Raw genomic sequence first — 21960 nt, forward strand, 5'->3', positions numbered from 1 at the left:
CAAAAAAGGGATATGCAAATCCTGACATTACTATGGTCACAGTTTGTTCCATATACTGTATCACCTTTGTAGTATGATAAAAATGAACAAACAGCATATAACTTAGCCCTCCTTTTGTTACCAACAAAGCTGGTCCTCCAAAAGATGGGGTCTTTTCCTGTTGGGTGTCACAAAGCCGATACATGAAACCAAAAAAGAGTGACAAACAGTGCAGGTTTTATTCAATTGCCACAGAATTGAGAAGCAGGAGCATGGCTCACAAATCAACTTTTCAACTAATGAGGAGTGAGGGGGTTAAAATATAATTTCTCTAATAAAGGTGTTTCACATTAAAGCAAAGGGAGGAATATTCATGGATTTTTCAGAAATGGGCAGGGAACTTCCTAAAACCAGAGTGCTGCCTTCCTTTTTGTCCTTTCATGGCTTCTTCTGGTCATTGTCATGGCGATTGTCAACTGTCATGGAGCTGGTAGGAGTGTCATTTAGCACAGAAATAAGATTATAAAAAGGCTGAGGTCTTTTAAAAGTCATTTGGTCAGCTATCATGGTTGTAACCAGTCTCCTTTGGTCTGGTTACAAAGGGAACTTTTCAACACAGGCACCCTGTTTCTTAAAGATAAGCAGAGTTATTAGGGCAGGGTAAAAATTCAGTTATGTCACGCAGGAATTACATCAGGTAACACTTTTAAAGAAGAAATTTGCCAAAACATTAAATGAGTATGAGACACCCATTTTCTAAAAAATAAGACATTTGAAGTAAAGATTAGTTGAAAATAAAACAGTTCTACTAACTAAAGACAAGTAGTTCCCAGAGAAGGTGCATTTATTTTTATATGCAAATATATCACACTTCAATGCATATACAATAGTTATAAGATCCGAAACCTAAGCCTATCAGAGAGAACTGCAATCCCTTGACTCATATGTGTTCATCCTTAAATGGAGAGCCTCAGTATTTCATACAATAAACATGCCAGAAAAGGATTCTGGGGAGAAAACCCGTATCAGCTCAAAAGGAGAGGTTTTCTTACACTGTCTGGAGTTACTGAGGTCAAACAAGATGACTGCATCTGTTTTACAGGAAATATCAAATCCAAAGTACTAATCATAACAAGGACTAGGCTGGTTCTGATGTTTACTTTCCTACCTACAGCTACTCTGTAATGAAACAAATAATATTAACAGCCCCAGAGTGAACTAATTTTACACATGCCAAATATCACATCTTATTCATTATCTCAGATAAGCAATACAAAACGTAAACTAGTAATCTGAATTAAAGGCTCCAAGTCTTAAGTATCCAATTTTCCAAGACAATTAGAAAAAGAAAAAAATTCAAATACTCTAAGCATTATTTTTCATACTTCTAAGACTATAAAATATTTGTATAAATAAAAATTATACTTAAACACATATACAATACAAACTAATGAACTGTATTAGAAATCCTCAAGCATTTTGAACTCTTAACACAAGTATACATACATTTCTGTAAGACTGAAAAATATCGTGAGCAAAAATAATTTGACTGTATCATATTAACTCGGTGTACAGTACTGGATTTAAAATAACAAGTGTAGTAAAAATGAAAACGGAGGTCACTTTGTGTAAGACAATGATCCCTCAAAGGACATTAAATACTTGCTTTTTATAAATATTTTTGGGTTTTGGCTTTGTAATAAATATGTAATAAATATCTGCAGTACACTGTTTATGTCGAGAGCTTATCTTTCTCCATTTGAAAGTCTTTCTCCAGAGTCATAGTGTCTCAGAGGTATCCCAGTGGGCGGGGAGTTGGGATTTTGCAGCAAATCCATTAACAAAGCAATCTTATCATCAATGTGCTCCTGGAGTTTATATATCCGCTGGTCAATGTAATCCATAAGTTTCTTTTCCATCAGTTCCATATTTTCAGAAAGAATCTTTTCCAAGTAGGAGCAAACAGGTTGCTCTTCCATTCTAAAAATACATTTTTAAAAATATGTAAATTTTCCCTAATATTACAACAAAATCAACCAAGCTTATAAAACGAGCAGCCAACATAAATTGCTGAGATTTATCTCCACAGCTGTGCTCTGTCTTCTTACAACGCATTTCTAGGTTCTCATACACAGCCACAATAGGCAACCACAGCCCTAAATGCCCAACACATTATTGTTTAATTCTTTTTTAGTATACAATTGAACAGAAATATAAAAGTGAAAAGGAACCCCCAAAGAGCAAGTCTTTAGGAAGGGTCTTTTTGATTTTGAGCTCCAAATCAAAACTGATCTTGCCCAATTTTCTTCTAAAGTCAACATGTGTATTTTCTAATACTTCCCCAAGCAACCCTATAAAGTTTTTCTTCCTTCATACAAACAACCTTACTAAACTACTGGAAGGTTATTTCTTAACCTGATATAAAAACACTTGATAATTTAACTCGAATGGGCAAACTAACAAAATAAATAAAAAGAACATCAATTTCTAACATTCACCATGAACATTAGAACAGTAAGTCTCAGGGCAGGCACGGTGGCTCACGCCTGTAATCCCAGCACTTTGGGAGGCCAAAGTGAGTGGATCACTTGAGGTCAGGAGTTCGAGACCAGCCTGGCCAACATGGTGAAACTCTGTCCCTTACTAAAACTACAAAAATTAGCTGGGCATGGTGGTGGGCGCCTGTAGTCCCAGCTACCTGGGAGGATCGCTTGAACCCAGGAGACAGAGGCTACAGTGAGCCGAGATTGCGGCACTGCACTCCAGCCTGGGTGATAAAACAACACTCTGTCTCAAAGTAAGAACAGGAACTCTCAGAATGTGGTCCACAGAACCTTGGGGTCTCCATGATTCTTTTGGGAATTCACTGAGGTCACAAGTAGGTTTATACTAAGATATTATTTGACTTTTTCATCCTCATACTCATGAAAGAGGCTACAAAATCTATGTTACTGCTCTGATGACTAACAGAATCTGTAGTTGTGTATTCTTCTCTTTCCTAAAATTTCACAAAGTAGTAGAGATTTAGTGTATAAATATATGCTTTTTCAGAGATTAATCCACTCTGTTCTCAGTATTCCTACTGTGCTCTTACTAGTTATATTTGACTATACTATGTATAGATTCACGTACATTTAAAATAATACTATTCTCAATAAAATTTTAAAATCTGGCTTTTTTTCATAAAGACTGTTATTTATGTTAATACACAGTGGGTTTATTGTTATTTTTAGAGTTTTTAGGAAACTCTTTTATTTTGAAATAATTATGGATTCACAGAAAGTTGCAAAGATATTAGTTTCTCAGTGCCCTTTATCCAATCCTCCCAATGGTTACACCTTATCTACCTATAATCCAATATCAAAACCAGGAAATTGATATTAGTATGTGTGTGTATAGTTCTATGCCATTTTATCACATGTACACATATTTATTTAACCACCACCGCAATCAAGAGGCAGAACCATTCTTTAACTACAATGATCTCCTTCCTGCTACCCCTCTATTGTCATATCTACTTCCCTAAAGTCTTCTTTCCCTAATACCTGGTAACCATCAACATGTTGTTCATCTCCACAATTTTATTACTTTGAAAATGTTATATAAGTGAGATCATACAGTATGTGACCTTTTGAGATTCTCTTTTGTCACTCAGCAAAACACCTTTGAGAGATGTCCAAGTTGTTTTTTACTGCTCATCAGCATTGCATGATATGGATGTACCACAGTTTAACCATTCACCTATTGCTAAGACATTTTAGTTGGGACTTTTGGGATATTACAAAGAAAGCGTCTATTAACAACTGTGTACAAGTTTCTGTGTAGACCTGAGCTTTCATTTCTCTGGGATGTACAGGAGTATAACTGCTGGGTTGTATGGTAACTGTATGTTTAGTTTTTAAGATATTGTCAAAATAATTTTTAGAGTGACTGTACCATTTTATATTCCTACCAACAATGTATGAGAGATCCAGTTCCCACACATCTTTGTCAGCATTTGGTATTGTTACCATTTTTAAAATTTAGCCATCCAAATATGTAGTGATACCTTGTGGTTTTAATATGCATTTCCCTAATAGTCATGAAATCAGTGTTGATCAACTTTCCGTGTGCTTATTTGCTACTTGTATATCCCGTCTGTTGAAATGACTATTCTTTTGCCCATGTTTGAATTGGATTATTAGGTTTTATTTTTATTTTCTTTTAACATAGAGTTTTGAGAGTTCTTTATGTACTTCAGATACAGGTCATTTGCTGGATTTGTACTTTGCAAAGAATTTCTCCCAGTTTGTATTTTAATTCCCTTAACAGGGTCTTTCACAGACAAAAGTTTTACATTTTGATGGGGCCCAATGTATCAGTTTTTTATTTTATGGATCATGCTTTTGATGTCATATCTGATAACTCATTTACTAGTCCTAGGTCCCTAGAGTTTCTCCCATAGAAAAGCTTTATAGTTTTATATTTTACATTTTAGTCTATAATTTTGTGTTAATTTTTGCATAAAGTATAAGGTTTAAGCCACAATTCATTTTTTGCCTATGGATATCCAACTGCTCCAGCACATGTTAAAAACACAATTCTACCTCTATCAAACTATTTTTGCATTGTCAAACATCAGTTGGTGTACTTGTGTAGAGTTATTTCTGTGCTATCCATCTATAAGTCTATCCCTCTGACAATAACAGTCTTGAATACTGTGGCTATATGTCTTGAAATCAAGTAGTGATTTCTCTTATACTTTTTCAAAAATTTTTAGTTCCTTTATCTTTCCATTTAAAAAAATTCCCCATTTCTAAATTTTAGAATCATCTCATTCATATTTATAAAAAATCATGCTTGATTTTTCATAGGAATTGCATTAAATTTATATATCAACTAGGAGAGAATTGACGGTTTTACTATGTTGTTATCTTCAAATCCATTAATATGGTATGTCTCTCCAGTTTTTAGGGCTTTTCTTTCCTTCGTCAGTATTTTATACTTTTCAGTTCACATATCCTGTATATATTTTGTTAGGCTTATAAATTTTTTCATATACTGTATAAGTACTTTTTATAGATTTACATATTTACATATATTTACATGTATTTTTGTGTATTTTAATTTTGGGGGGCATTCTAGTTTGGTGTCAGGCTAATACTGACTTCACAGAATGAGCTGGAATGTCTTCCCTCCTCTTCTAGTTTTTGAAAGCATGTAAAATTGATGTTCTTTAAATGTTCAGTGGAAACCTCCAGTATAACCATCCGGGCCTGGATATTTCTTTTTCATGAGCTTTCCAATCATTAATTAAATATTTTTAGTGGTTATAGGACTATTACTTATTTCATGTTGGCTGAGTTTGGTTGGTAGTTTGTAGTTTTGGGGAAATTAATCCATTTCTCCTAAGTTGTCAAATTTATGAGCATAAATTTGTTTGTAACATTCCCTTCCTTGTTATCTTTTAATGGCCTTAGGATCAGTAGTGACATCTCATTATATTCCGGATACTGATGATTGCATCTTCTCTCTTTTTATCTGTTGATAGTCTTGTTAGAAGTTTACCAATTTTATTGAAATTTTCAAAGAACTGGCTTTTGGCTTCACTGACTTTGTTTGCTTGTTTTCAGTTAAATTGATTTCTGTTCTTTATTATTTCCTTCTTTCTGCTTGCTTTTAGTTCAGTTTGCTTGGCTTTAAAATTGTAAATTCAATTTCTTTAATGGTCATAGGACTATTCAGATTATTTTATTTTGGTTGAATTGTAGTTTTATGCTACTGATTTGAGAACAATCCTCTTTTCTAAGGTAATCATTTAGTGCTATAAGTATCCTTATCAACACTTTTTTAACTGCATCCCACAAATTTTGATGTGTTGTATTTTCATTCATTTCTGTGTAATATGTTTAATTTCTGTCAAGACTTTTTCTTGAACCATAAATTTAAGAATACTGTGTAATTCCCCAAAATCTGGAAATTTTGTTGTCTTTTATTGATTTCTAGTAAGATTCATTTATGGTCAGAAAACATACATTGTATTATTTCAATCCTCGTGAATTTGGTCACATTTGCTTTGTGACTCAAGATATAATCTATCTTTGCAAATCTTCCATAGATGCTTGAAAAAAGTGTATATTCTCCTATTGTTGGTAGAGTTCTCTACAAATGTCAACTCAATCCTGCTTGTTGTTGGTGGTGTTTAGTTACAAAATAATCCAACTACCTCATTTTCAAATAAAATCTCTTACGCTAAAGAATATTAAACAGTGTGGCAACATGTTTAAGCCAAAACCACACCTAGAGTCTTGAATTCTAGTCTAGAACACCATTTTGACACACTATATATTAAGCAATTAGGAACATACTAAATACTTAGCTACCTCTTAATCAAATATGTACTGCCAAAATAAGGGATTAAGAGACTGGGGATAATAGCCTGTAAACTACAAATTATTATTATCGTAATACAGTTTTTTAATAATTCAGGAATTTGCCTAGATCAAACATAATCTTCAAGGAAAATGTCACAATGACATGCTTAACATACCCAGGCACAAAATAGTACAAATATATAAAAACAACATAAAGATTATGATTCCCACAGCTCCTTTCCATTCATGCAAATCACTTTCTATTCCAACTGTGAACTAATACTTGTGACCCTTCCACAAAATGCCTGAGAAGTGTGCAAAACCTCCAGTTATAGGGACTTCTTTCAAAGTAATCCATTAGTTATCCCCTTTAAGTGTATTAATGGTAAAATGTAAAACTTGCTAAAATTTTCTCTGGAAATGCATTTTAGGAGTACTCATTGAGACAAATCTGTTTCCTTTTATCTGATTTTTCCACCTACCAAATCAAAACTTCGTATGTCTTAAAATAATACTTACCCAACACCAAGAATGCGTTCACCATGCTTGGTGATGTTTTCCTGACACTCGGTCTTATTTCCCACACGGAGATGATTAACTTGACTACATAAATTCTGGAGAAAAGGCAGCAATTCAGAGTTAGGTATATTTGAGTTGTCACTTGCTTTCTTTGGTGAGAAAGAGGACGTTGCATTTTTAAGAGTATTTTCAAGAAGGGAATGGTTTTGAGGCACAATTTTACACTCATCAAGCTTGGTAGAATTATCTCCACCAGGTAGTTGTGTACTTTTATCAATGTAAGTTTGTAAGTTTTCAGTCACATTCCCAGATGTCAATCCAGTTCTAAAAGGAAAAGGTGTGGAGGATGACTTGTCTAAGGCTCCTAAGGTAGATGAGGATTGTAGTCCAATCATATGCTTGTATCCAGAATTGCCCAACACCAACTGAAGCTGCTCTCCAATGGGAATACAATTCTAAACAAAGTAAACAAGTAAATGTTAATATTAATAATACTGACAGCTAACTTTTGGAGTAATTACTATGAGTTGGGCACTGTGTATTGTTTCATTTGATCCTCAAAACATCCTTATAAAGTAGGCCACTAATACTATCCCAATATTAAGCTGAGGAGACCAAGGCTAAAGGTACGTAGCCAAGGTAACCAGCCAGTAAGTGGCAGAATTGGGACATGAATGCAGGCCACTTAACTCCACAGTCATGACTTTCAATTATTTCATTGTAGTTTTTCCCAAAATAAAATATTAAATAAATACTAGCATGAATAGTAAAACTGCACTGACACTAACGTTTCCACTACAAATGTCTATGATAATAAAATGTACTACTCTCAACTGAGTCACAAGAACCGATAAGTTTCTTAAAATTCAATTATATCATTCCCAACTGTCAAAATATGGTAAGTCACTGACTTTTATCCAGTAGAATCTTTTGCAATGAATTTTTCCTGGAAACTACACAGATAGTTACGCTATTTAAAGTTAGATGCTCTATGGATACATCTGTGACATTTTCAATGACTGAAATTAGCTACTTCTGGCTGGGTTTGCTTTAAGAATTCCCAGGATAATGAGGGTTGTTTTGCAGCCTCAATTCAACTGCTTATGCAGTATTATTTCCTGAGAAGATTCTGGCTTACCTTGAAGGGATGATTACAATATCTCCCTTTTATGCTCTTTAATTTTTCCATTAGATAAAAGAAAATACCTCTAGCCTAAGTGTTAAGGCATATGGCTCTACTCTAAATTCAAAACATAAAAGTCTACTATAGATTCTTATCAGGGGATATCATCCCACACTTACTGCTGTTCAACAGCTGGTGGAACAGACTGAAAAAGCAATATGTAAATTAGCTGAAGAAACTCAGTTCATATACTTACAGATATTCTAAAAAGTTATTACTAAACTAAGCCAGAACAACATTCATTTATTCAACAGATATTTACCAAGAATCTACTCTGTGCTAGGTGTTGTTTCAAGCACTGGAAATAAAGCAGTGAAAAAAATAAATTAAAATCCCTGACCTCACAGAGCCTGTATGACAGGGCAGCAAGGAGACACAAACTACAAAAGAAAAGAAGGAAAAAGGGGAAATAGAAGAAAGTAAGAGAAAGAGAAAAGAAGTGAAGAAGGAAGAAAGAAGAGAAAAAAATAAAGAAAAGAAAGAAAAAATGTATCATGAAATGGAGATGGTGATAAATATTTTAGGGAAAAATAAAGCGGAAAGGAGAAAAATAAGGGCCAGGGAAGCTGGGGGAAGATTTGTAATGTCATGTCCCCATCTAACTTTTTACCAAACTGCACTTTGGAAAAGTGCTCTTTATAGAGAAATGTTAACCTATTGTAAGTTTATCTTGCTTTATAAAATGCAAGTTTTGAATAAACCTGAATATTTAAATATTCCTGAAATAAGATGAATTAAGTAAAATTATAAAATGTTAACATTGGACAACTCCCCATAAGCTCAAAGGAAGTTATTCAGTTATAACAGGAAAGTCCATTTATTTCTCTATGACATTTCAAAACAAAATGTACAGTGGACAACTACATTAAAAGTAATAATATTTACACTACAGTCAATATCAAAATTACGGGTGAACATTAAGGAGGCAGAACATTTAAACAGAAAAATCTACATGTAAAGGTATTTGCTATGTAAATTTTTCCTGACATATAATATTCTGTTTATAAAAATTCACTGATTATGAAAATCAGTCATTGGTTAAGAATGTAAAATAGTACGGTAGTGATGAAAAACAGTACGGAGGCTCCTCAAAAAATTAAAAATAGAACTACTATATGATCTAACAATCTCACTTCTGGGCGTATATCCAAAAGAACTGAAATTGGGATCTCAAAAAGATTATCTGCACTCCCATGTTCACTGCAGCTGTACTCACAACCGCCAAGATACAGAAACAACCTACATGTTCACTGACTGATGTATTGATAAAGAAAATGAAATATCATTGAATGAATATCATACAATGAAATACCATTCAGCCTTTGAGAAGAAGGATATTTTGTCATGTGACAATATGATCAATCTGGAAGACATGCTCAGTGAAATAAGCCAGGCACAGAAGAATAAATAATGGATGATTCCACTAACGTGACGTATCTAAAATAATTAAATTCAGAAACAGAGAGTAGAATGGTGGTTGCTAGGAGATGGGGGAAGGAGAAACGAGGAACTGCTATTCAATGAGTATAAAGTTACAGCTTTACAAGATGAATCTGTTTTACAGACCTTCTGTACAACAGGGTCTATAATTAACAACACCATATTGTACATTTAAAAATTTGTTAAGAGGGTAATCTCATGTTAAGTATTCTTACCACAATTTTAAAAAGGTCGTATTTTCTGAGATGAGAGCTCTTTAGATGATCTTTTCTCTTTGGATTAAATATCAAGAAATTCAAATATGTCTACATGCCACCATAGGAAATGAAGAATTCTCAGGTGGCCGTTTTGGTTAAAATTCATGGTGAAGAAAAATTACTTATAAATAAAACTATAAAAATTTAAAGACACGGCCAAAATAAAAATATATCTAGTTTCATTTTTTCCTAAAGTCAAGATTTTAAAATAGAGAAATCAGACAGTAAACTAATATTCTCTAATTGTTTCCAAAATTTGTTCACAAACAATTGCTTCCTTTTTAAAATCTTCCATTAAAAGAGTTATTATCAAACTACAATGTACATAAAACTCACTTAGACATGACTGTTTAAAACACTGATTCCTGGACCCCACCCTCTGGGAATGAGTAGTGAGGGCCAGGAATCTGCATTTTGAAGACCTTCCAAAGGATTCTGACACAGGTGTTCAATGATGGACTGTACTTGAAAAAATACACTGCCCTAAATAAATTCTTAATAAAGCTCAAATCTCACAAGCTTGTCAAAGTCTTTATTTATCTTCAATATTCCTTTACAAAAGTATCTTCTAATTTCCTCTTTATCTCTAAACTTGAAAAAAAAAAAACCGTGTGCACTTAGTAACTCCACATCCCAAATACCCAGTTACTACCTAAATACCTTACTACCTAATCCCTCACAACTTGGTTTATGTCTCGTCACTATTCATACTTACTCCCTGAGGATCTCCAAGAAACAGTTGATCAATTCAATAGGTGTGTGTGCATATACACACATACATACATGTACATATACACGTATATACACACATACACACACACACACATATATATGTATGTATGTGTCACATTACAAAGTTTTGGTCAACAATGGACCCACATATGACAGTGGTCCCATAAGATTATAATGGAGCTACAAAATTCCAATCGCCAAGTGGCATCACAGTAACACATTACTCACATGTTTGTGGCAATGTTGGTGTAAACCAACCTATTGCACTGCCAGTCATATAAAAGCATAGCATGCTTTGGGAGGCTGAGACGGGCGGATCACGAGGTCAGGAGATCAAGACCATCCTGGCTAACACGGTGAAACCCCATCTGTACTAAAAAAAAAAAATACAAAAAAACTAGCCAGGCGAGGTGGTGGGCGCCTGTAGTTCCAGCTACTCAGGAGGCTGAGGCAGGAGAATGGCATAAACCCGGGAGGCGGAGCTTGCAGTGAGCCGAGACTGTGCCACTGCAGTCCAGCCTGGGCAACAGAGTGAGACTCCGTCTCAAAAAAAAAAAAAAAAGCATAGCATGTACAATTATGTACACCATATACTACACAGTAATAATAATAATAATCAATGACTATGTTGCTGGTTTATGTATTTATGATACTATACTTTTAGTCTTAAAGTATATTCCTTCTGCTTATATATTCTAAAAGTTAACTGTAAAACCACCTCAGGCAGGTCCTCTGGGAGGTCTTCCAGAAGAAGACATTGTTATTATACAATATGACAGCTCCATGGGTATTACTGTCCCTGAAGATCTTCCAGTGGGGCAAGATATGGAGGTAAAAGACAGTGATACTTATGATCCTGACCCTCTGTAGGCCTAGGCTAATGTGAATGTTTGTGTCTTTGTTTTAAGCAAAAAAGTTTAAAAATTAAAAAAAAAAAAAATACAAAAAAAGCTTAATAGAAAAAGGATATAAAGAAACCAAATATATTTTTACAGCTATATAACAAGTTTGTGTTTTAAGCTAAGTGCTACTACAAAAGAGTCAAAAACTTTTTTAAAATTTAAGTGTACAAAGTTAAAAAGTTACAATAGGCTGGGCATGGTGGCTCACGCCTGTAATCCCACCCAGCACTTTGGGAGGCTGAGGCGGGTGGATCACCTGAGAACCTGGAGTTCAAGACCAGCCTGGCCAACATGGCAAAACACCATCTCTACTAAAAATAAAAAATTAGTCCGGTGTGGCGGCATGTGCCTGCAATCCAGCTACTAGGGAGGCTGAGGCAGGAGAATTGCTTGAACCCAGGAGGCAGAGGTTGCTGTGAACCAAGATCATGCCACTGCATTCCAGCCTGGGCGACAGAAGAAGACTGTCTCAAAAAAAAAAAAAAAAAAAAAAAAATTACAATAAGCTAAGGTTAATTTATTATTGAAAAATAAAAAATGCTTTAAAAAATTTAGCATAGCCTAAATGTACAGTGTTTATAAAGTCTACAGCAGTGTACAGTAATGTTCTAGGCCTTCATATTCAGTTACTGACTTACCTAGAGTAACTTCTAGTCCTGCAAGATCAGTTCATGGTAAGTGCCCTACAGAGGCGTGCCATGTTTCATCTTGCATACTATATTTTTACTGTACCTTTTCTATGTTTAGATACACAAATCCTTACCATTATAACTGCCTAGAGTATTCTGTAAAGTAACACGCTATACAGGTTTGTAACCTAGGTAGATAGTAGGCTATATGATCTAGGATTCTGCAAGTACATACTATGATGGTTTCACAACCGTGAAATCCCCTAATCACCTATGTTCTCAGAACATATCCCCACTGTGAATTGACGCATGACTGTGTATATGTACTTGGAGCCATAAACAAGACAGATAAGTCTTGTTTGCATGAAGTTTATCTTTTAGTGAGATAAACATGCAACCAATACAAAAACAACAACAAAGTGGTCAAAAGAGCACTGATGAAACTGATATGGATTTGGAGGTACATGCTACTTTACACTGGTTGGCTAAGAAAGTTGTCATTAAGGATGTAACATTAAAATGAGATCTGAATAAGAAAAATGCAGATACAGAAGTATCACAGAGAGGGGGTTCTGGACACAGAGAACAGTTATGAGTGCAAAGGTCTGGAGGTGGGAATATATTTAGATATTTATGGAACATAAACATCAGAATGTCTGAAGCAAGCTGCCCAAGGAAACATGGCAGGAGATGAGGTTGAGAAGGCAAGCAGGGCCTACATTTTAGAGATCAAGGTAAGGAATCAGGATTAATTCTAAGTACAAAGGGAGGTAAGCAGTCAGGGGGCTTTGCACAGGAGAAGGGTGAGATCCAATTACCCTTTGAGGTCATTCTCAGTACACTGTGGAGAATGGATTGTAGCAGGGCAGGAGGGCCAGTTAGGAATCTCCCGAGGTGTCCAGGTGAGAACATGGTGTGGGAGGAAGAAAAGTACACATTTCCAACTTTTTTGAAATTCTTCTTTGTGTGGTTTCCATAATCTTCAGCTCTCCTGGTTCTCTTAACTCAGCCCATATTACAATACTGGGACATTAATATTTGTGAACCACACAAAATCTACAAGGGGTTCTTGCATTATTTAAAATTTTCACATCAATTCTGTGATCCTTACAGTGTTACCATTTAGATTTTGTATATGAGGAATTCATATTGAAAAAAATATGAATCAACTTGCCATAGGATGCAGAACTAAGAAGAGGCAGGGCAAGAGCTTGAAGTCACTTTGCCTAACATCAAATCCTTTCTCTTGCTACTCTATCACACTGCTGCCTTCTACATTTCTGGTTACCTTTCTCCTCTCCCTGTATCTTTACAAATGCAGCTACTCTCCAAGGGTCTTTCTTCCTTGCTTCAGTCCCTCCCTTCACCACAGTACCTGTTAGCTACTGTGGGAACACCCCTAAACTTCCCTTCCAGCCACTGAAGGTTCATTCCATTTCTCCTAATCCTCTGTTTCCAGATGTTTGCAACATACTTCCAGGGAATGTCTTATTCACAGCTAAAACTCAATGTTCCCAAAATTAAATTCCTTTTTCCTCCAAGCCTCCTCCTCCTTTGGGCTGCATTTATATTACTAGCATCACCATCTTCAGAGCCTCAATTTCATGTTTAACTTGTTTTTTCTATCATAATACCAATATTAAGTTAGCTGTCAAGTCCCAATGGCTCCATCATTTTAGCATCTCACAATCCAGCATTATGTTACTATGTTCAATCTTAGACCTCATTCACTCTTATCTGGATGAGGGGAATAACGTGCAGCTTGTCTTCTCCTTATAGTCTCACCTTCTTCAGATTCACCTTACACATGACAGTGGCTTAACATTTCTTGAAACATAAGTCAAAAACATCTACACATTTAAAGTAGGATCCAAAGCTCTTTATGATCTAGCTGAAATCTACTTTAAACTTCCCCTATTACTGTTTTGCTTCAGAGAAATGAACTACTATTCATTTTTCAGCTATATCAAATTCTTCTAGCATTGAAGATTTTATTCACCTTTTTTGTCTGAAATGGCCTTCTTTCTTTCTTTTTTTTTTTTTTTTTTTTTTTTTTTTTTTTTGAGATGGAGTCTCGCTCTGTCGCCCAGGCTGGAGTGCAGTGGCCGGATCTCAGCTCACTGCAAGCTCCGCCTCCCGGGTTCACACCATTCTCCTGCCTCAGCCTCCCGAGTAGCTGGGACTACAGGCGCCTGCCACATCACCCGGCTAGTTTTTTTTTTGTATTTTTTAGTAGAGACGGGGTTTCACTGTGTTAGCCAGGATGGTCTCGATCTCCCGACCTCGTGATCCGCCCATCTCGGCCTCCCAAAGTGCTGGGATTACAGGCTTGAGCCACCGCGCCCGGCCTAATGGCCTTCTTTCTAATTTACTTGCCTAATCCCACCCTTCATTTTAAAGGGCTAGATAAAATACCACTTCCTTTAGTGAGCCTTTCCTTAGTGTTTTCATCATTCCCCACTTACATGCTCCAGAATGTAAAAATTCTTAAAGACTACAGACTAACTGATCATCTTTGCACACTCAAAATTGCTCAAACCAGTGCCTTGTTCACTGCAAGAAAAAAAACTTGCTGAATGAATGAATTCATAAAAAGTATGAAAATGTGTAGTCAAAACACTTTGTAGAAGGGCAAATCTATAAAGTTAACTTCTATAAAACTAAAAGATAACAGTTAAATCAGTATAAAAGGAAAATTTTAAGTCACTACATTTCTTTACAAAAAGCAATCGTTTTGAAATTGTCAATGGCATCTGGAAAGAAATCCATTTCTACTTACCCGCTGCTGAAATCTAACCATATCCATCAACTGCTGAGCTCCAGGAGATAACTTTGACCCCATGGATTCCATTATGGTTTGGACCTTGTCAAGGTCTATCCTTGATCCTAGAGCAGGAAAGCTTGTTGAAGAATTTGCCAAAACTGATCTCATGTGTACCACAACTTTACTGATGAACACACGCTGCCTTTCGCCAAAGGAGAGCAACTATTAGAAAACAAAAGTTCCAGAAAATAATGATATTAAAAACAATCATCATTTAAGGTCACTTCTTGGTATCACCTAAACAAGAGTGAAGCATTCAAGAATCTAAAACCTAACTTCAAGTATATTTTAAACTTTTCTCTAGAACAGCAATAGTTAGGAAAAATTCCAATTTATCATGAGGCTCAGATGAACTATTTAAATAAAAGAGTCCTTTCAAAAATTAAGACTTCATGTACAATAACAAATGAGGTGGTTAAATAAATGTTTACCTATTTAAAGAACTAAAAATAAACTACAATAGTCCCTCTTTACCTGTGGAGAATGTGTTCTAAGACCTCCAGTGGCTCCCTGAAACTGCATATAGTACCAACCTCTATATTTTTTCCTATACATACATACCTATGATAAAGTTTAATTTATAAATTAGGTATAGTAAGCGTTTAATAATAAAACAGAATAATTTTGACAATATAATAAAAGTTATGTATATGTTACTGCCCATTAGCCACTTATAGCCAAATGTATCATCAGAAGGTCAATAGTAGCCTAGTGCTGTATTACAATGCCTATGTCATTCACCTCACTTCATCTCATTACCCTTCCTGTAATGATGTGATATCATAAAATGCCTACGTAATGAGATGGAGTGAGGTGAATGATATAGGCATTGTAATACAGCACTAGGCTACTACTGACCTTCTGATGATACATTTGGCTGTAAGTGGCTAATGGGCAGTAACATATACAGTAGGGATACACTAGACAAAAGGATGATTCATGTTCCAGACACGACTGAGCAGGATGGCAGGATATGCCATCATACTACTCTGAATGAAGCACAATTTAAAACTTATGAATTGTTTATTTCTGAAATTTTCCATTTAATATGTTTGGACCTCGGCTGACTGTGGGTAATGGAAACCAGGGAAAGTAAAACCGCAGATGAAGGGGAACTACTATATACCTACCAATCTGAGACCTTAAAGTACCACAACTTGCTACTTAACAAAAAATAAGGCTGGCCAGATGCCCATGCAAAATGTTTACTGAAATAATAAGTAAAATTCAATCCTTTCAAATTCAGAACTATAAAAGAATATCAGAATGATGTAACATAGCTTGCTGGATTACACATAGAAATGACGACTTCAAGGGTGATTTTCTAACTTGTTAAAGGACACTCAATTAGTAAAGGACCAGCTTGAAACCTAGCTCTTCTGGCTTCTATCCCTGTAGTTTATCCAACATTTTATTCTGTCCATATTTCTGAAACAAGAGACATTTCATTTGTGGTACAGACAACAGAGTAGCAAAATTGAAAGGGAACAGGCTTTAGAATCCGACAAACCTAAGTTTAAATTATGACTCTGGTACTTACAACCTGTGTGACCCTGTGCAAATGCTAAATCTGAGTCAGGATTAAAATGAGAGAAGACAGTAGCAATGATTTCACATAGTTGTTATGAGGATTATATGTTAAAACGTCCAGTAGCGACCACTAAGTGCTCAAAAACTTGTAAGTGCTCAAAAACCTTGTGTCAGAACAAGCTTTCCTATCAATCCTAGAGTTTCCCTGAAATAACCCTTTGCATTCCCATGTACTTTCATAGAACAGTTAAAAAAAAAAAATTCACCTTCAGAGACACACACAGGTTCATATATCAAACAAGGGCATAGGTCAATACAGACTCATGATCCAAGAACTCTTGAGTGTTGAACCAAAGACGTGACTGTCTTCAACATTTTAAGGAAACACCCTATTAACCTCCTACCTCTCAACTTCTCTGTAGTTCCCCTTTCTCTTCTTAACCCCATGGCCTTTTTTAGCATTAAATATAATACTTATTATACTCATTGGTCTCCTTATTGTCTGTCTCGCCCACTAGAACACAAGCAACATAAGGGCAGACATTTCAGTTTATTTACTTATTGCTAATTCTTAAATGACTGGTATAGTACCTGACATTAAGAGGCACTCAAATCTTTGTTGAATGAATATATCACTTTATTCAAATGGTTTTAGCAGTTATTTAATATATACTATCCAAAACAACATCTTGGGATAATCAGTTCCGTGAGTTTGCTATCTGCCTGTGAAAATCACTTATTTTTTCTTATTGTAAAAATAAGTTTCAATCTTCTATAAGTAATGATAGTAAGTACAGAATTTTAGAGATAAAAAAAATCCAAGAATTTTCTTCAACTAATTTTACCCCTGAGATATGTCCAAAATTTACCCAAGACTAATCCACTAGTCAGCGACAGAACTGAATTAACACTCAGGGCTGAGGACTTCCAACTCATTACCTTATCCCTAGACTCTGAAGACACAACTAACAGTTACCTTAACAATATTTTTCATGCTGAAGACAACAGTCCAATCCTTTAAACTTATTGGTTCTCTTGCTTGAAACTTCTCTAATTTCATTCTTTTATAAATAGTGCCAAAACTGCTTATGGGTTTTTGCCACCACTATACAGAGTTTTTAAAAATGTTTTTTGCTCAATTTCCTAACACTTCAAAATACACAGCACTACTATATTAACAATACATTATCCAAAGTTAATAAATGGTCAAATTCTATTTTTACTATTTTTTTAGTGAGATGGGGTTTCACTCTGTTGCCCAGGTTGGTCTTGAACTCCTGGGCTTGAGCAATCCTCCCACCTCAGCCTCCTGAGTAACTGGGATTATAAAAATGTGCCACTGCACGTGGCTCATCGTTAAATTTTAAGAGAAAAAGTCTACTCCCTGGTCACCGGGTGAAAAATTTTAAAAAAAAAAAAATTTTTTTAATACAATGTTAAAAAGGGTTGATAATTTTTTAGAAAAGCAATTTCTTTTTATATGTTTACTAAGTATTTCTGAGCCTCATCTCTACTAAAAATTAAAAAACACCAGGCATCGTGGTGCATGCCTGTAGTCCCAGCTACTCAGGAGGCTGAGGTGGGAAGTTAGCTTGAGCCGGGAGATGAGGTTGCAGTGAGCCATGATTGTCCCGCTGCACTCCAGCCTGGGCAACAGAGCAAGATACTGTCTTGAAAAGAAAAAAAAAAAAAAAAAAACAAGCAAGCAAGTTGGACTAATTGTATTAGTAATCCAAAAGGAAACAAGCATACAGAGAGTACAAAAACAACTTAGTTGTCAAATTAGTTAACAACTGACAACTTACCTTTATTTTACAAGCATGTGTAGAGGACTCCAATTTTAGATATTTTTTGTACAAAATAACCTTTTCATGTTCACTAAAAATAAAAAAGAATTAATTTTTTTACTTACATATGTTGTCACTTTTAATATTTAGACTTACAAATAAATGTTTCCAGAACAATATTTAAATCCTAAGATTCAGTTTTCCTGGTGAGGCATGAAGAGTTGGGATCCATTACTGAAGCACACTGCCTATGACTACATCTACCACTTACTAGGCTCAATGAGAAAATTACATTATACAACGTAGGTACAACCATGTAGCCAGACTGTATTTTAAAGCTCAATAAACACAGCAATTGTTTCCAACATGCAGGATACAACACAGTCATATTTTGGGTTACATTAAAGACACACTGGGGGAAAATCTTCATAAGAAAAAAAATCACAAGTTGCGTTACAGGTTAATAATTAGGTTTATGTAGCACAGTCTTAGATCCCTCCACCATTTCTAATGGGCTTCCAAGAAGAAAATGCGTTCAAAGTTCCAGACTGACTACCAAGTTAACTTTTGGAAGACAGACTGCTGTGAGTTTAAGAAAGAGACACACCTCTTAAAATTTCATTCTAATAAAACTCTTCCACTAACTAGCTATGACCTCCTACCAATTCACCTCCACTGTTAGTTCTAAACTTCAACATTTAAAAAATAACCAGGCTGATCTACACTGTCTTTAAGATCTCTAAAGTTCTAAACTTCTATGCCTACTGGCACATTTTTACCTTCTCTCCCATAACATATGGCATCAATGTCAGAGAATCAATAATTATTGCAAAAAGTGAGAAAACTCAAAACACTAATTCAGAAGAACACTTTCCCGTGTACAAGCCACACACCTGTCATCCAGGACAGTACAAACATTCTTGCCCCTACTGGTTCCACAGTACTCCTCTCCTAAGTACACTTCCATATTTCTTGCTGAACTTAAAATGCCAATAGAAGCGATTTCTTCACCTCCATCGGGGCCACACCTCAGGTAAAGGAAGCAGGGGTTTTCATCTTGGTTGTTCAGGTTTCTCTTCAAAATCACCAGATCCTGGCTGAGAGGAAAATTGGTGAAAATATCACACAGTATACTTCTCTGAACATGACTCATAACCCACTTGTTAGATCATGAGGTTGCTTTCTTCTTTTTTTTTTTTTTGAGACGGAGTCTCTCTCTGTCGCTCAGGGTGGAGTACAGTGGCGCGATCTCTGCTCACTGCAAGCTCCGTCTCCCGGGTTCACGCCATTCTCCTGCCTCAGCCTCCCAAGTAGCTGGGACTGCAGGCACCCGCCACCACGCCCGGCTAATTTTTTGTATTTTTAGTAGAGACGGAGTTTCACCGTGTTAGCCAAGATGGTCTCGATCTCCTGACCTCGTGATCCGCCCGCCTCGGCCTCCCAAAGTGCTGGGATTACAGGCGTGAGCCACCGCGCCCGGCAGGGGCTTCTTTCTTCTAACTCACTTCCACTTGCCCTTGAGGTCCAAGCATCTTCCCAAGCATCCAACAAGCACTCAACACAGAATTCATGCGGAAATGGAGGTGTCACACATCAGGGCTTTCCCCTCTCATCTTTCCCTTAATCATCAACATTGTACTCAATCCCCTGCCATTGACTCTCGGATAATTACATAAATTACTGGACCCCTACTGTGTGCACAGGAGTAGGAGCAGCGCACAATAAAAGACAAAAGTGTATTTTTTTCGAAATTAAGTCGACGACGGTCGTCTATAGCTAGACTTTTTACACAGCCTGTTTTGCTGGAGAGGAGGTGGCTTGTTTGAGGGTAGGTGGGCGGAATGACTTTGACAGCAGCCCTGAGGAGCTGTCACGCCTGTCCGGGACGTTTATGAAATTCCGACTCCGGGTCACCTTCCCCCGCTCATGCCCCGGGAGCCTCGGTCCCTTCCCGGCCGGACCTACCCCAGACCACCTCGCAGCTCCCCTCCCCCACTAGAGACCCGGCACCAACTGCTCTCCCGGATCCCGGGCTCAGATCCTCTCGCCTCCCCTCACAGCTCCCAGAGGAGCGCGGCACTCGCCGCGCGTAGCGACCCCGTCCCCGTCGGCTCGGCGCACCCTGGAGCAGGCGGCGCCAGCAGCTCCTCCCAGTCGAAGTCACCGGGGCCGAGACCGGCCCGGGTGAGAAGGAGGTTGTGGGTCAGCGCCCCGCCTGCAACATCCCAAGAAGAGGCCAGCGTGGGGCGGCGGGTGAGGCCCCGGTCCTCGGTCCGTGTCTCCATTCTGCCGCCTTCAGTCAGGCCAGCCCAGCCCCGGAACCTCTCTTCCAGTGCTTGAATTTCCGCCGGTACAGCGTGAAAGTGGGCGGCAAAGCGACTTCCGGCTCACTCCGCTTCAAGTACCGGCCACTTCTGGCTTTGGTAGGGAGAGCAGGCACCAGAGCCACGCATGCGCATGTGCCTGCTGGACTCAGGCGCGGCGCTCAAAGTGGGCGGGGAAGCGATCGAGGTCGAGAGCGGAGCCTGTGGACTGGCAGACCCTCGCTCGCTCGCTGGAGACTATGCGCAGGCGCGGTGCACTGCGCGCCGGCACTAGGGTGTTTTTGCCGTTGGCTGTGGAGAAACAGCAGGCGGTGTGGACTGCCGTTGCTTAGCTGGTGTGGAATGTCTGTGGTCAGGTAGGTGTGGTCTCGTCGCTCTACGCGGCGTGCAAGACCAACTCCTGACCTCGTTCTTTCCCGAGGGGACGCCAGGGCCTTTTCTGCCTCCCCTCCGTCGGGTCTGCAGCGTTTGTGGCAGCGAGCGCGGTGGACGCGCTGCCAATTCGGGTTATTTTTACTCCGAACTCTCCTAGCCTCCCTCACACATATTCTCGCGTTAGAGTGGGGGTTGAAGCGGATGATGGGGTTTTGGGGTTGAAGGGCGTCTGTGATGGGCATTGAGCCACGCTGGCCTTCGCCGGGTGCCCATCTCAGCTGACACTCCCTGACCCCATGTGTGACCTGCCGCTCAGGCCGCGGGAACCCGGGCAGCCAGGACTGGATGCTCTAGGTGACAGAAATCTGAAATGCAAGAAAGACCCAGGGACCGAAGGCAGGGGCTGCACCATGAGATCGCTACTCATGGCACTGGAAACAGCGAGTGGAAAGGGGGTCTCAGGACTCTGTTGAAGTAGAATGTGAACTCAGTCTTGAAGGAGCTTAAGGCTATGGATACAGAATAGTGGGAGCAGATGGAACTTTCTAGATGCCCCACAGGATGGGACTGTATATAGTGTGCCCCCTCATCCTCTTCCTGTAGAGGCTTGTGCAGATTATTTTTCTGTCTTTTGAAAAAAGGAAACTCTGAAATTCCACTCGTCTATAATCTAGAGTTCCAAAGTTGTATTTAAGGTGGTATTCTCTCTAGGAAATAACGTTTTTGCTCACCCATAATCTAATTTTGTTTCAGAGCTGTCTATTCTGGGTTCATGACTCAGTGCACATTACTTTAATCTTTTTGCTTATGTTTTCATTTGAGTTTATGTACTAGGTTGTGTGCCCTCTAGCTAAAAATGAGAATAGAGTAACCTTTGCATTCTGTTTACCTGTGTCAAAGCAAGAAAAATGATGACCAACTGTATTTTTCTATAAGTAATCACCAGAATGTATGTATGGTAGGTGAATTCACCAAGATTGGAAGAGAGAAATGTCACCAAAGGTCTATCATAGCAGAATTGCAAAGTCCTCGTTTGCAAAGGTTTTTTAATATTTCAGATTAATTCTAAGTTGTCTTTGTCATTATTTTTGTCCTGTACGTCCTGCTTCTTGTAGTCATAAGTTAA

General features: G+C 37.6%; 1 protein-coding gene across 1 annotated transcript; it reads right to left on the reverse strand.

Annotated features, from left to right (window-relative positions):
- Positions 1-196: 196 nt before the first annotated feature.
- C9H10orf88 (chromosome 9 C10orf88 homolog) lies at positions 197-20644 on the reverse strand. The gene is made up of 6 exons (XM_025395985.1): positions 20257-20644; positions 19029-19232; positions 18154-18226; positions 14774-14980; positions 6852-7306; positions 197-1959 (listed from the first exon to the last, which is right to left on the reverse strand). Exons 1-6 carry the CDS (start codon positions 20418-20420, stop codon positions 1725-1727), a joined length of 1338 nt encoding a protein of 445 aa, XP_025251770.1. The 5' UTR covers positions 20421-20644; the 3' UTR covers positions 197-1724.
- Between the last annotated feature and the right edge of the window lie 1316 nt (positions 20645-21960).

Source organism: Theropithecus gelada, chromosome 9 (assembly GCF_003255815.1).
Source record: "Theropithecus gelada isolate Dixy chromosome 9, Tgel_1.0, whole genome shotgun sequence".
NCBI lineage: Eukaryota > Metazoa > Chordata > Mammalia > Primates > Cercopithecidae > Theropithecus > Theropithecus gelada.